At 47.7% G+C, this 11,529-nt stretch overlaps 1 protein-coding gene across 1 annotated transcript in view; it reads right to left on the bottom strand.

Moving 5' to 3' along the window:
- SLC7A9 (solute carrier family 7 member 9) overlaps nt 1-11,529 on the bottom strand; it is a 40,376-nt gene that overhangs the window by 25,828 nt on the left and 3,019 nt on the right. Inside the window, exons 2-6 of the mRNA XM_008056636.1 lie at nt 11,266-11,461; nt 10,972-11,071; nt 9,907-9,951; nt 9,284-9,407; nt 7,756-7,859 (exon numbers count right to left, since the gene is read on the bottom strand). Coding sequence (XP_008054827.1) covers nt 7,756-7,859; nt 9,284-9,407; nt 9,907-9,951; nt 10,972-11,071; nt 11,266-11,461 — 569 coding nt within the window. The remainder of the gene's footprint in view (nt 1-7,755; nt 7,860-9,283; nt 9,408-9,906; nt 9,952-10,971; nt 11,072-11,265; nt 11,462-11,529) is intronic.

The following is an 11,529-nucleotide window of genomic DNA, read 5'->3' as shown; positions in this document are numbered from 1 at the left end:
TCCAGTCTGGGTAACAGAGTGAGACTCCAACTCAAAAAAAAAAAAAAAAAGAAAGAAAAGAAATGAAAATGGAGACATTACAACTAATACCATGGAAACACAAGAGATCATCTGGCATTATCATGAATATTCTATGCAAACAAACTAGACAATACAGAGGAAATGGATAACTTCTTGGAAACATACAACCCCTTAACCTTGAATCAGGAAGAAAAAGAAACCCTGAGCAGACCAATAATGAATAGCAAGATTGAAATAGTAATTGAAAGTCTCCCAACAAAAAAAAGTCTAGGACCTGACAAACTCACAGCTGAATTCTACCAGACTTTCAGAGGAGAACTGGTATCAATTTTACTGATACTATTCCTTAAGATTGAAGAGAAGAGAATTCTCTCTAACTCATTCCTCAAAGCCAGTACCACACTGATACCAAAATCAGGAAAAGACACAACAACAAAGAAAAGAAAACCACAGACTAGTATTTCTGATGAACATAGACACGAAAATTCTCAATCAACAACACATGAGGAAAAAAAAATCCACCACAATCCTAGGAGTGCAAGGACGGTTTGACATATATGAGTCAATAAATGTGATCCACCACATAAACAGAATTTAAAACAAAAATCATATGACCATTTCAATAGACGCAAAAAAAATTAGATGAAATTCAGCATCCCTTCATGATTTAAAAAAAAAAAAAAACCTTCAGCAAAATAGGCATAGAGGGAACATTCCTCAAAATAATAAAAGCCATATATGGGAAACCCATAACCAATGTCATCCTGAAAGAAAAAAAAATTGAACACATTTCCCCTCAGAACTGGAACAAGGCAAGGATGCCCACTTTCATCACTCTTATTCAACATAGTACTGGAAGTCTTAGCCAGAGCAGTCAGGTTAGAGAAATAAATAAAGGATATCCAAATTGGAAAAGAAGAAATCAAACTATCTTTGAATGCCAACTATATGATCTTATACCTAGAGATTCCTAAAGACTCCTCCAAAAGACTTCTGGACTTGATAAATGAATTTGGTAGTTTCAGAATACAAAACTAACACACACAAAAGTCAGTAGCACTGCTCTACACCAATAGTGACCAAACTGAGAATCAAATTAAGAACTCAATTCCATTTACAATAGTAGCCAAAAAACTAAAATGCATATGCATGTATTTAACCAAGGAGGTGAAAGATCACTATAAAGAGAACTATAAAATACTAATGAAAGAAACTGTAGATGACATAAACAAATGGAGAAACATCCCACGCTCATGGATTGAAAGAATCAACATTATTCAAATGACATCTTACCCAAAGTAATCTACAGATCCACGCAACCTCTCTATCAAACTACCAATGTCATTTTTCACAGAATTAGAAAAAAAAAATCCGAAAATTCATATGAAACCAAAAAAGAGCCAGAATAGCCAAAACAATCCTAAGCACAAATAACAAACCTGGAGACATCATATTATCTGACTTCAAATGACACCACAAGGTTACAGTAACCAAAACAACAAGGTACTGGTACAAGAGCAGACACATGGACCAATGGAACAGAAAAAAGAATCCAGAAGTAAACCCAAATACCTACAATCAACTTATCTTTGACAAAGCAAACAAAAACATACACTAGGGAAAGGGCACCCTATTCAAATGGTGCTAGGAAAACTGGATAGCTGCATGCAGAAAACTAAAACTTGATCCCTATCTCTCACCATGTACAAAAATTAACTCAAGATAGATTAAAGATTTAAATGTCAGACCTAAAATCATAAAAATCCTAGAAGAAAACCTAGGAAAAACTCGACTGGACATTGGCCTAGGCAAAGAATTTATGGCTAAAACCCCAAAAGCAAATGCAACAAAAACAAAAATAACTGGGATTTGATTAAACTAAAAAGCTTCTGCACAGTAAAAGAAATAATCAACAGAGCAAACAGGCAACCTACAAAATTGGAAAAGATATTTGCAAACTATACATCTGACAAAGGATACATCCAGAATCTACTAAAAACAAACAAATCAGCAAGAAAAAAGCAAATGACCCATTAAAAAGTGGGCAGGTGACATGAACATGAACAGATATCTCTCAAAAGAAGATGTACGAATGGCCAACATACATGAAAAAATGCTCAACATCACTAATCGTTAGGGGAATGCAAATTAAAACCACAATGAGAAAACTTCTTACAACAGTCAGAATAGCCATTATTAAAAAATCAAAACCAATAGATGCTGGCACAGATGCAGTGAAAAAGGGAACGCTTATATACCGTTGGTGAGAGTGTAAATTAGTACAACCACTATAGAAATCGATATGGAGTTTCCTCAAAGTGCTAGAAGTAGTTCTACCATTTGATCCAGCAATCCCATTACTGGGCATCTTTCGAAAGAACAGAGGCTGTTACATTAAAAAGAGACATACACTTGCATGTTCATCGCAGTACAATTCACAATTGCAAAGATGTGGAATCAACCTAAAAGTCCATCAGTTGGTCAGTGGATAATCAGCATGGTATATATGAGGGGACCCCCCAAAATGGAATTTTTTTTTGAAGGGTCCTTGTAGGACAGGCCTCCCTTACTCGGTCAGTGTGCTAGGAACCCATCAGCTCAGTGTACCATCTCGTGTTGTGAGAGGCTGCATTCAGACTGAAGCTTCAGTGAATTTTTTTTTGCTTTTGAGATTCTTTCAACACGTCTGCCCATTTCATGAGGGGTGTGATTTGTGAGCACACCTGCTCACACTGTACTGAGTGTTCAGCAGTTTTTGACCAAAATGATATAATCCCCTTGTTCCACTCTCCCTGTTCACCTGATCTTACCCCAAGTGACCTTTTTTTGTTTCCCCAGATGAAAAAAGTCCTCAATGGGAAACATCTTGCTGATGTGGAGGAGGTGAAAAGAAAAACAGCAGAAGCATAAAGGCTTTAGAACTGATGAGTTAAAAAACTGTTTTGGGCCGGGTTTGGTGGCTCAGCCTATAATCCAGCGCTTTGGGAGGCCGAGGTGAGTGAATTGCCTGAGCCCGCGGATTCGAGACCTGCCTGGGCAACTTGGCGAGACCTCATCTCTACAATAAAAAAATCAAAAAAATTAGCCAGGCGTGGTAGCGCGCGCCTGTAGTTCCAGCTACTCGGAAGGCTGAGGTAGAAGGACCGCCAGAGCCCAGCAGGTCGAGGCTGCGGTGGCTGTGAGCATGCCACTGCACTGCAGCCTGGGTGATAGAGTGAAACTCTGACTCAAAGAAAACACAAAAAACAAAAACTGTTTTGAGCAGTAGAAAAAGCATCTTGATAGTGAATTGCATGAAACAAAGAGTGCTTTGAAGGCGACTGAAGTTTAAACATGTAAGACTAAATACACAGTTATTAATAAATAAATTCTGGGTTTTTGGTCCCCTCTCATGTACACTATGGAAAGCCATTCAGTCATCTAGAAGAATGAAATCATGTCTTTTGCAGCAATGTGGATGGAATTGGAGAACATCATTCTAAGTGAGCCAACAGAAAATGAAACGCCATATGTTCTCACCTATAAGTGGCAGCTAAACTAGTGATCTGCAAAGGCACAAGGAATGGTAGAATGGATGCTGGAGGCCCAGAAGAGGGAAGACAGGAGACAGGAGGGCGGAGCGACGAAAAATCGCCTGTCGGACACTAGGCCGGCAGGGCGGGTCTACTTGAAGCGCAGACTTCTTCACCACTATACAATGCAACCGTGTAACCAAAAGCTACTTGTACCCCCTAAAGCTCCTGAAATAAGAAAGCGAGAAAGCCTCATGCAAAAGTAAGAGAAGCCTGCTGAAGATGAGCACCTTGTTCTCTTCAGATGGAAATGCCTAGAAAAAGCGAAAGCAGAGTTTAGAGAAAAAGCTGGAGCTGGAGCTGGAGCTGGAAGCAGGGTTGAACCCTAACTAGGCACGAGGGAACTTCTTGGAGTGACGGAAACATTCTAGACTTGGGCTGGGATGTTTGCGCAGCCTCAGACATTTTCGGACATTAGCTGTCTTCAGCTTGAGAGAGCTGATAGAAAAAAGACAGACTGGGCTTGGTGTCTCGCCCTGTAATCCCAGCACTTTGGGAGGCCGAAGAGAGTGGATGGCCTGAGCCTGCAGGTTCCAGACCCACCTGGGCAACTTGGCGAGACCTTGTCTCTACAATGAATCACAAGTTAGCCGGGTGTGGTGGCGCACACCCGTAGTTCCAGCCACTTGGAAGGCTGAGGCGGAAGGATCGCCGGAGCCCAGCAGGTCGAGGCTGGGGTGGCCTGAGTGTGCCGCTGTAGTTCAGCCTGGGCCACAGAGTGAGACTCCAACTCAAAAAAAAAAAATTAATTAATAGAGTTGTTCGGTTATAAAGGATGAATTTTTTGGTATTTGTACCTCAATGGAGCTTTTAAAATTTTGTTTATATGGACTAGCAATGAACTATAAGAAACTGACCATTTAAAAAAATTTAAATACTATTTACAATAGCATGAAAAATGTGCAATACTTTGTAATAAATCTGACAAAAGATGTGCAAGAACTGTATACCAAAAACTACTCAAAAAACATTTTTGAAAAAAATTAAAGAAGACCTAAATAAAAAGTGCATCCTTGGATTGGGAGACTCAATACTTTTATGCTGGCAGTCCTCCCAAAATTGATCTATAGATTCAACACAGTCCTGATCAAAATCCCCAAAGACTTTTTTATAGAAACTGATAGGCTGATGCCAATACTCATAGAAATGTGAAAACTGGCCATCCACATGCAGAAGAAAGAAACTGAATCCTCTCTCATCTCTTATACAAGAAATCAACTCAAAATGGATTAAAGATTTAAAGGTAAATCCTGAAACTGTAAAACTACTAGACAAAAACATAGGGAAAAGTTATGTGATATTGGTCTGGACAATGATTTCCTGCATATGACCCCAAAAATATAGGCAACAAAAGTCAAAAGAGACAAAGAGGATTACATCAAACTAGAAACCTTCTGCACAGCAAAGGAAATAGAATGATTACCAATGATTGGGAGAATATGTTTGTAAATCACACATCAGATAAAAAACTCAGATCCAAAATATATAATTAACTCAAACTACTCATTAATAGGACCTAAATAAAAGACATACAAAAGGTCAACAGATACATTAAAAAAAAAAAAAAAAAACTCAACACCCCTACTAATCAGGGGCATGTAAATACATAGTAAGGTATCACCTCATACCTGTTTAGAATAGCTATTTTTGTTTTGTTTTTTACTTTTGAGTTGACATTTCACTCTGTTGCCCAGGCTGGAGTGCAGTGGCACGCTCAGGCCACCCCAGCGTTGACCTGCTGGGCTCAGGCTGATCCTTCCACCTCAGCCTTCCAAGTAGCGGGAACTACAGGCGCGCGCTACCACGCCCAGCTAATTTTGTGGGTTTTTGTTTGTTTGTTTGCTGTAGAGATGAGGTCTTGCCAAGTTGCCCAGGTGGTTCTAGAACCCCGGGCTCAGGCAATCCACTCACCTTGGCCCCCCAAAGTGCTGGGATTACAGGCTTGAGTCACCGTGCCAGACTAGAATAGCTATTTTTTTTTAAAGACAGATAAGTGTTGATGAAGATGCAGAGAAAGGGAACCCTTGTACACTGTTGGTGGGAATATCAATCAGCACAGTAATTTTGGAAAACAGTATAGAGGTTCCTCAGAAAACTAAAAACAGAATTACCATAACATCCAGCAGTCTCACTTCCGATCATGTTTTCAAAAAAACTGAACTCGGTATGTCAGATATCCACACTCCCGTGTTCACTGCAGCATTTCTCACAATAGCCAAGATATGGAAACAACCTTAGTGTCCATCAACAGACGAATGGATAAAAATAATGTGCTCTATATGCACAATGGAAGACTATTCAGTCTTGAAAAAGATGAAACTCTGTCATTGTTTGACAACATGAATGAATCTAGAAGGCATTGTGCGGAGTGAAATAAGCCAGGTACAGAAAGACAGATACGACACGATCTCACTTGTACCTGAAATCTAAACACGGAACTCACCGCAGTGGAGAGTAGCGTGCTGGTTCTCAGAGGGAGGGAGGGTTGGCAGGGAAAATGGAAATTTTGGTTCAAGGGTACAAAGTTCCAATTAGGAGGAAGAAGCCCAGTGATCTGTTCCACAGCAGGGTGACTGTCGTTATACATATATATTCCAAAGTGGTTTAAAAGTGGATTTTAAGCCGGGCTTGGTGGCTCAGCCTGTCATCCCGCGCTTTGGGAGGCCCAGGTGACAGGACTGCCTGAGCCCGCAGGTTCGAGACCCGCCTGGGCAACTTGGCGAGCCCTCATCTCTACAATAAATCAAAAAATCAGCCGGGCGTGGTAGTGCGCGCCTGTAGTTCCGGCTACTCGGAAGGCTGAGGCGGAAGGATCGCCGGAGCCCAGCAGGTGGAGGCTGGGGGGGCCGGGAGCGGCCACTGCACTCCAGTCTGGGCGACAGAGTGAGACTCCAACTCAAAAAAAAAAAAAAAAAAAAAGTGGATTTTAAATGTTCTAACCACAAAGCAACGAAAAGTATGTGAGGGGATGGACATGTTAATTGGCCTGATTCCACATGTCCATGTATTGAGACATCACACTGTACCCATGCATGTATGCGATTATTATGTCAATTAAAAATTAAAAAATTTAAAACAAATTTATATGAAAGAATCCAGAATAGCCAAAATGCTTTTGAAAAAGAGCAAGCTGGGTGTGGCTCACACTTGTCATCCCAGTACTTTGGGAGGCCAAGGCAGGCGGATTGCTTGAGCCCAGGAGTTTGAGACCAGCCTGGGCAAAGTAGTGAGAACTTGTCCCTACCAAAAAAAAATTAGCCAGGCATGGTGGTATGTCTGTAGTTTCAGCCACTCAGGCTAAGGGGGAGCATTGCTTGAGCCCAGGAGTTTGAGGCTGCAGTGGCCATGAGTGTGCCACTTCACGCCATCCTGGGTGACAGTGTGAGACCCCCAACTAAAATGAAAAGAAAAGAAAAAGGACAGAGTTGGAGGACCAGCACTACATGTACTTTGATATCGGTTTAGAAGAATGGTTTTGTGGTGTGTATTTCATTTTTTTAAAGTGTACAACCTTTGGCAATTTCACTCAGAAATATACCCGCTCGGAACCCTGGGCAGCTGGGCCAAGATGTGTGTTCAAGACCCCCCCACCCAGCCATGACAGGAGGGTGGCAAAATTATGCTGCATTCCTAAGTGGACTGCAGCCCAGCTGTTCACTGTCTCTAGACTGGCGGGGTGTAGAGCGTTGACAAAACACACCTGCTTATGTAAAGTTTTACGGGAACACAGCCATGGCTGTTCGCTTTTGTGACATCCAGGCAGAGTTGAAGAGTCGTGACAGCGACGACAGAGCCTAATCTATTTACTGCCCGGCCCTTCGAGGGACGTTTGCCGAGTCCCGACTTAGTTTGTGTGCATCTCAGTGTGAGAAGATGTCACCACAAGGTGGAAAGACACATGACGTGAACCGGGGCCTTCCCTTGGCTCGTGCTAGAATGGACAGCATTTCTCTCCAACCGGAACCCAGGGCACCCCCGAAGGGGAAAAGCTGAGATTCCGGGTAGCCTGTCCCGTCCCCATGTGCAAGCCTGTTCCTGCCCGGCTGCCGCTTGCGGTGTGGGCTCGAGCCACGACCCTCCTCCGGACTTGAAGTCCCCCGCCCGCGCCGCAAGCGTGGCTGCCCCTGCCCGCCCCCGGGGCGAGGGGCCGAGGGCGCCCTACCTGCCCGCGGTGAAGCAGGACCCGTTGGCGGCGCCGATCGTCGAGAAGGCCACGAACAGGGGGACGACCCACGAGGCTGGGTAGAGGACACGGTCGCCGAAGGTCTGGGGAGAGAAGGAGCGGCGTCCTGAGGCTCTCGCTGGCCGCCCAGAGCCTCCGGGAGACCCAGGGCCCCACTTGGCCGCTGGGCGCAGCCTCTGACTCGCCACTGCAGAGGGGAGAGGACACCGCTCGGAAGAGAAACCATCGTGCCTTTAGTGTCTCAGCTCTTTGGACGCAACAGAAATCTCTTATCCACCACTCCCTGGCGTAATTCTTTTTTTTTTTGAGTTGGAGTCTCACTCTGTCGCCCAGACTGGAGTGCAGGGGCCGCTCCTGGCCACCGCAGCCTCGACCTGCTGGGCCTGGCAATCCTTCTGCCTCAGCCTTCCAATAGCTGGAACTACAGGCGTGCACTACCACGCCCGGCTCATTTTGTATTTATTGTGGAGATGAGGTCTCGATGCCCAGGCGGGTCTCGAACCCGCGGGCTCAGGCAATCCACTCGCCTCAGCCTCCCAAAGGCGAGGGATTACAGGCTGAGCCACCGAGCCTGGCTTCTGGCGTAATTCTTAGTCTTTTTTTTTTTTTTTTTTTTTTTTGAGTCAGGGTCTCACTTTGGCCCCCAGGCTAGAGTGCAGTGGCACGATCATGGCTCACTATAGCCTGTCTCCCAGAATGCAGGCGATCCTTCTGCCTCCCTACTAGCAGGGACTATAGGTGCACACCACCACACCTGGCTTATTTTTAATTTAATTTTTTGTAGAGATAAGGTCTTGCTATATTGCTCGGGCTGGTCTTGAACTCCTGGGTTCAAGTAATCCTCTAGTCTTGGTCTCCCAAAATACTGGGGTTACAGGCACGAACCACCACACCCAGCCAAATCTTAGTCATGTCAGTATGCTCCCAATACCCCAGCTTCTCGCTTGACCCCCTCCCTTAGAATGGGCCTGTTCTCCCTCCCGCCGCAGCCACCCAGTCCAACGGTCAGTGACCTTGCTGCTCATTCACACAGCACACCCCGGATCCCGATCACCTCATTGTCTGATTCCAGCCCCATGAGGTCTCCTGCCCACGGACCCCGCTCTCCGCTGACCCTCACACCTGCCACCCTTGTCCTTGCCTCCCTACCCAGGAGAAATGCCAGGATCCGTTATTACAACGACCTCCCTCAGCCCCCTGGCGCTCTCTGCCTCGCCTTCATGCTTGTCGGTCAAGACTCCAACCCTGGCTGGCTCAGCCCTGCCCTCCAGCTCCCTTCTCCGGGTGCCCAGGTGGCTGGTGCAGCTGGTGACATAGCCCCCACCTGCCTGTGACATCTCGCTAAGGCCAGGTCTCTCACCTCTGCTGGGTCTTGGGGCTGCCCAAGTCCGTCCACTCCCCTGGGCTCCTCCTTCCCTCGGAGGGTCCCTCCACCTGAACACGGACACCTTGCCGGACCCCTGCCCCAAGTCACCGTCCCCTCCGGCGGCAGCGCGCGGGCTCTCACCACAGCCACAGCCTGGGACTGCAGGAGTTCCGTGGAGGTCATCACAGTGAAATAGGCGACGTTCATGAGGATATAGCACACCGTCACCAGAGGGATCCCGATGACAATCGCCAGGGGCAGGTTTCTAGGAGGGGTAGTGACACGAGAACTCAGCCTAGACCAGGCTGTCCGGCAGGGGACTGGCGAGCTTGTGGTGGCCCGGTCCCTCCCTCCTCCGTCCCTGGCCAGCCCTCCACCTGCCCCCGTGACGGGCCAGGGCCCCAGATGCCTTCCCCGAGGCCCTGGCAGGCGGGGGATGTGTAGGACAGCAGAGCCCCTGCAAGGACGCGAGACGTTTTGAACTGAGAGTTCTCCCTCTCTCTCACTCCGGAGCAGTAAAGTTAAATGGTTTATAAAGAAAAGAAGCCAGAGATGAGGGAACCCAGAGTTCGTCCTGCCCCTGAGCGACCATTCCACTGCCCCAAACAAAACCCAGCTCTCACGAGGGTCCCATGTGCTCATGGGAAACCCTCCACTGCCTGGAAGCGGGTGGTGGATGATGGGAGGAAGCGGCCCACGTTCTGCCTGGAGAAGGAAGCCAGCTCGCAGGTCCGCAGGCTTCCGCCCACACTCAGTCCTCTCACCTGTAAGGGTTTCTAAGTTCTTCTGTGATGTAATTGAGTTGATTCCTGGACAAAGAAAAGTAACCTGTGAGGCCTATCTGGATTTAAGATTGTGAAACGCACGATCGTAAATGTTGGCCTCCTGCCAGGATTCTAGGGTAAGTTCTTTCCAGGAAGACCCTGGTGATGGGAGGCCTGGCCCTGACCAAGACCTGTGCCTCTGTCCATTGGTCAAGTCTTTGCCTTCCGTGGGAATCCCATGGGTTTTCAGGAAGACCTGGGAGTCATGAGTCGCCGGTGTGCTTTGAGGGAATGGAATATTCTTTGAAAAGGGAATGAGAGCTACTACGCTTTGCAGCGGGGAGAGACTAGTGTCTGGGTAGCCATGCTTCTTCTTTTTTTTTTTTTTTTGAGTCAGGGTCTCACTCTGTCGCCCAGGCTGGAGTGCAGTGGCACGCTCACAGCCACCCCAGTGTCAACCTGCTGGGCTCAGACAATCCGTCTGCCTTCGCCTTCCAAGTAGCCGGAACTACAGGCATGGGCTACCACACTCGGCTAATTGTTTTTTGTTTTTGTTTTTTGATTTATTGTAGAGACAAGGTCTTGCCAAGTTGCCCAGGCTGGTCTCGAACCCGCGGGCTCAGGCAATCCTCTCGTCTCGGCCTCCCAAAGTGCTGGGATTACAGGCTTGAGCCACCAAGCCCAGCCACCATGCTTCTTCTTAAGCAGACACGCACAGAGTCTCATTGACTAAAACCTAATATTGCCAAGGTTAGATAGAAGTGCTACCGCGTATCCGTTGCTTGGGCAGGAGCGGAGGCAGCCCTGGCTGCCTCTGATTCGGCTGAGCCGTATTTGCCTGGGACCCTTCACAGGGCCCGACCGAGTGCTCTGGAAGACGGCGACAGGGGCGGCCGTCTCGGGGGCCGTGGGTCCGAAGGGACTAGAAGGGTGAGGGGATCACAAAATGGGGACGTGAAGGCACATGCTCAGGTCACACCGAACCCCAGGAAGGGGGAGTCCCTGCGTCCCACGACAGTCGAAGAAGCCCACCCCCAGACTCCGGACGCCCCAGGGGCGCCTCACCATCCGTCGTAGGCCCAGAGGCCGTTGTAGAACGCCAGACTGATGGCCCCCACGGACAGTTTTGCGCCCTCGAAAGAGTTCTCGAAATTCCTCGTGTTTCCTGAAAGGAAGCCAGACAGTGAATCGTGGGTGTCTGCGCTCAGCTCCGGGAGGAGAAGGAAGACTCACAGCCTCAGGGTGTGGGAGCCAGATGCCCCAGATGCCCCTGGCGTGTTCCCCCACGCTGCCTGGGAGGCGCGCTCACGAGAGGAGGCCCGGCGGTCTGGACGGCGGCCTCCCGGCCCGCCCCGTCACCTTGCGCCAGGAGGACGATCCCGCCGACGATGATGACGGACACGATCACCAGCTTGGCCGCCGTGAAGACGTTCTGGACGTAGCTCCCCAGCCGCACGCTCAGCGCGTTCACGGTGATGATGAGCACTGGGAGGGGCAGGGGGCGCGTTCTGCGCTGAGGTTCCCAGCCCGGGTTTGGAAAGCGCCTCCTTTCGCGCTTTTATTTTTTGTTTTTTGAGTCGGAGCCTCGCTGTGTCGCCCAGACTGGAGCGCAGCGGCCGCTCC

The sequence above is a fragment of the Carlito syrichta genome, unplaced genomic scaffold (assembly GCF_000164805.1).
Source record: "Carlito syrichta isolate Samal-C Ts95f unplaced genomic scaffold, Tarsius_syrichta-2.0.1 Scaffold302426, whole genome shotgun sequence".
In the NCBI taxonomy this organism is placed as follows: domain Eukaryota; kingdom Metazoa; phylum Chordata; class Mammalia; order Primates; family Tarsiidae; genus Carlito; species Carlito syrichta.
Note: the sequence above shows the minus strand (reverse complement) of the source record. Positions and strands in the feature narration are given on the sequence as shown.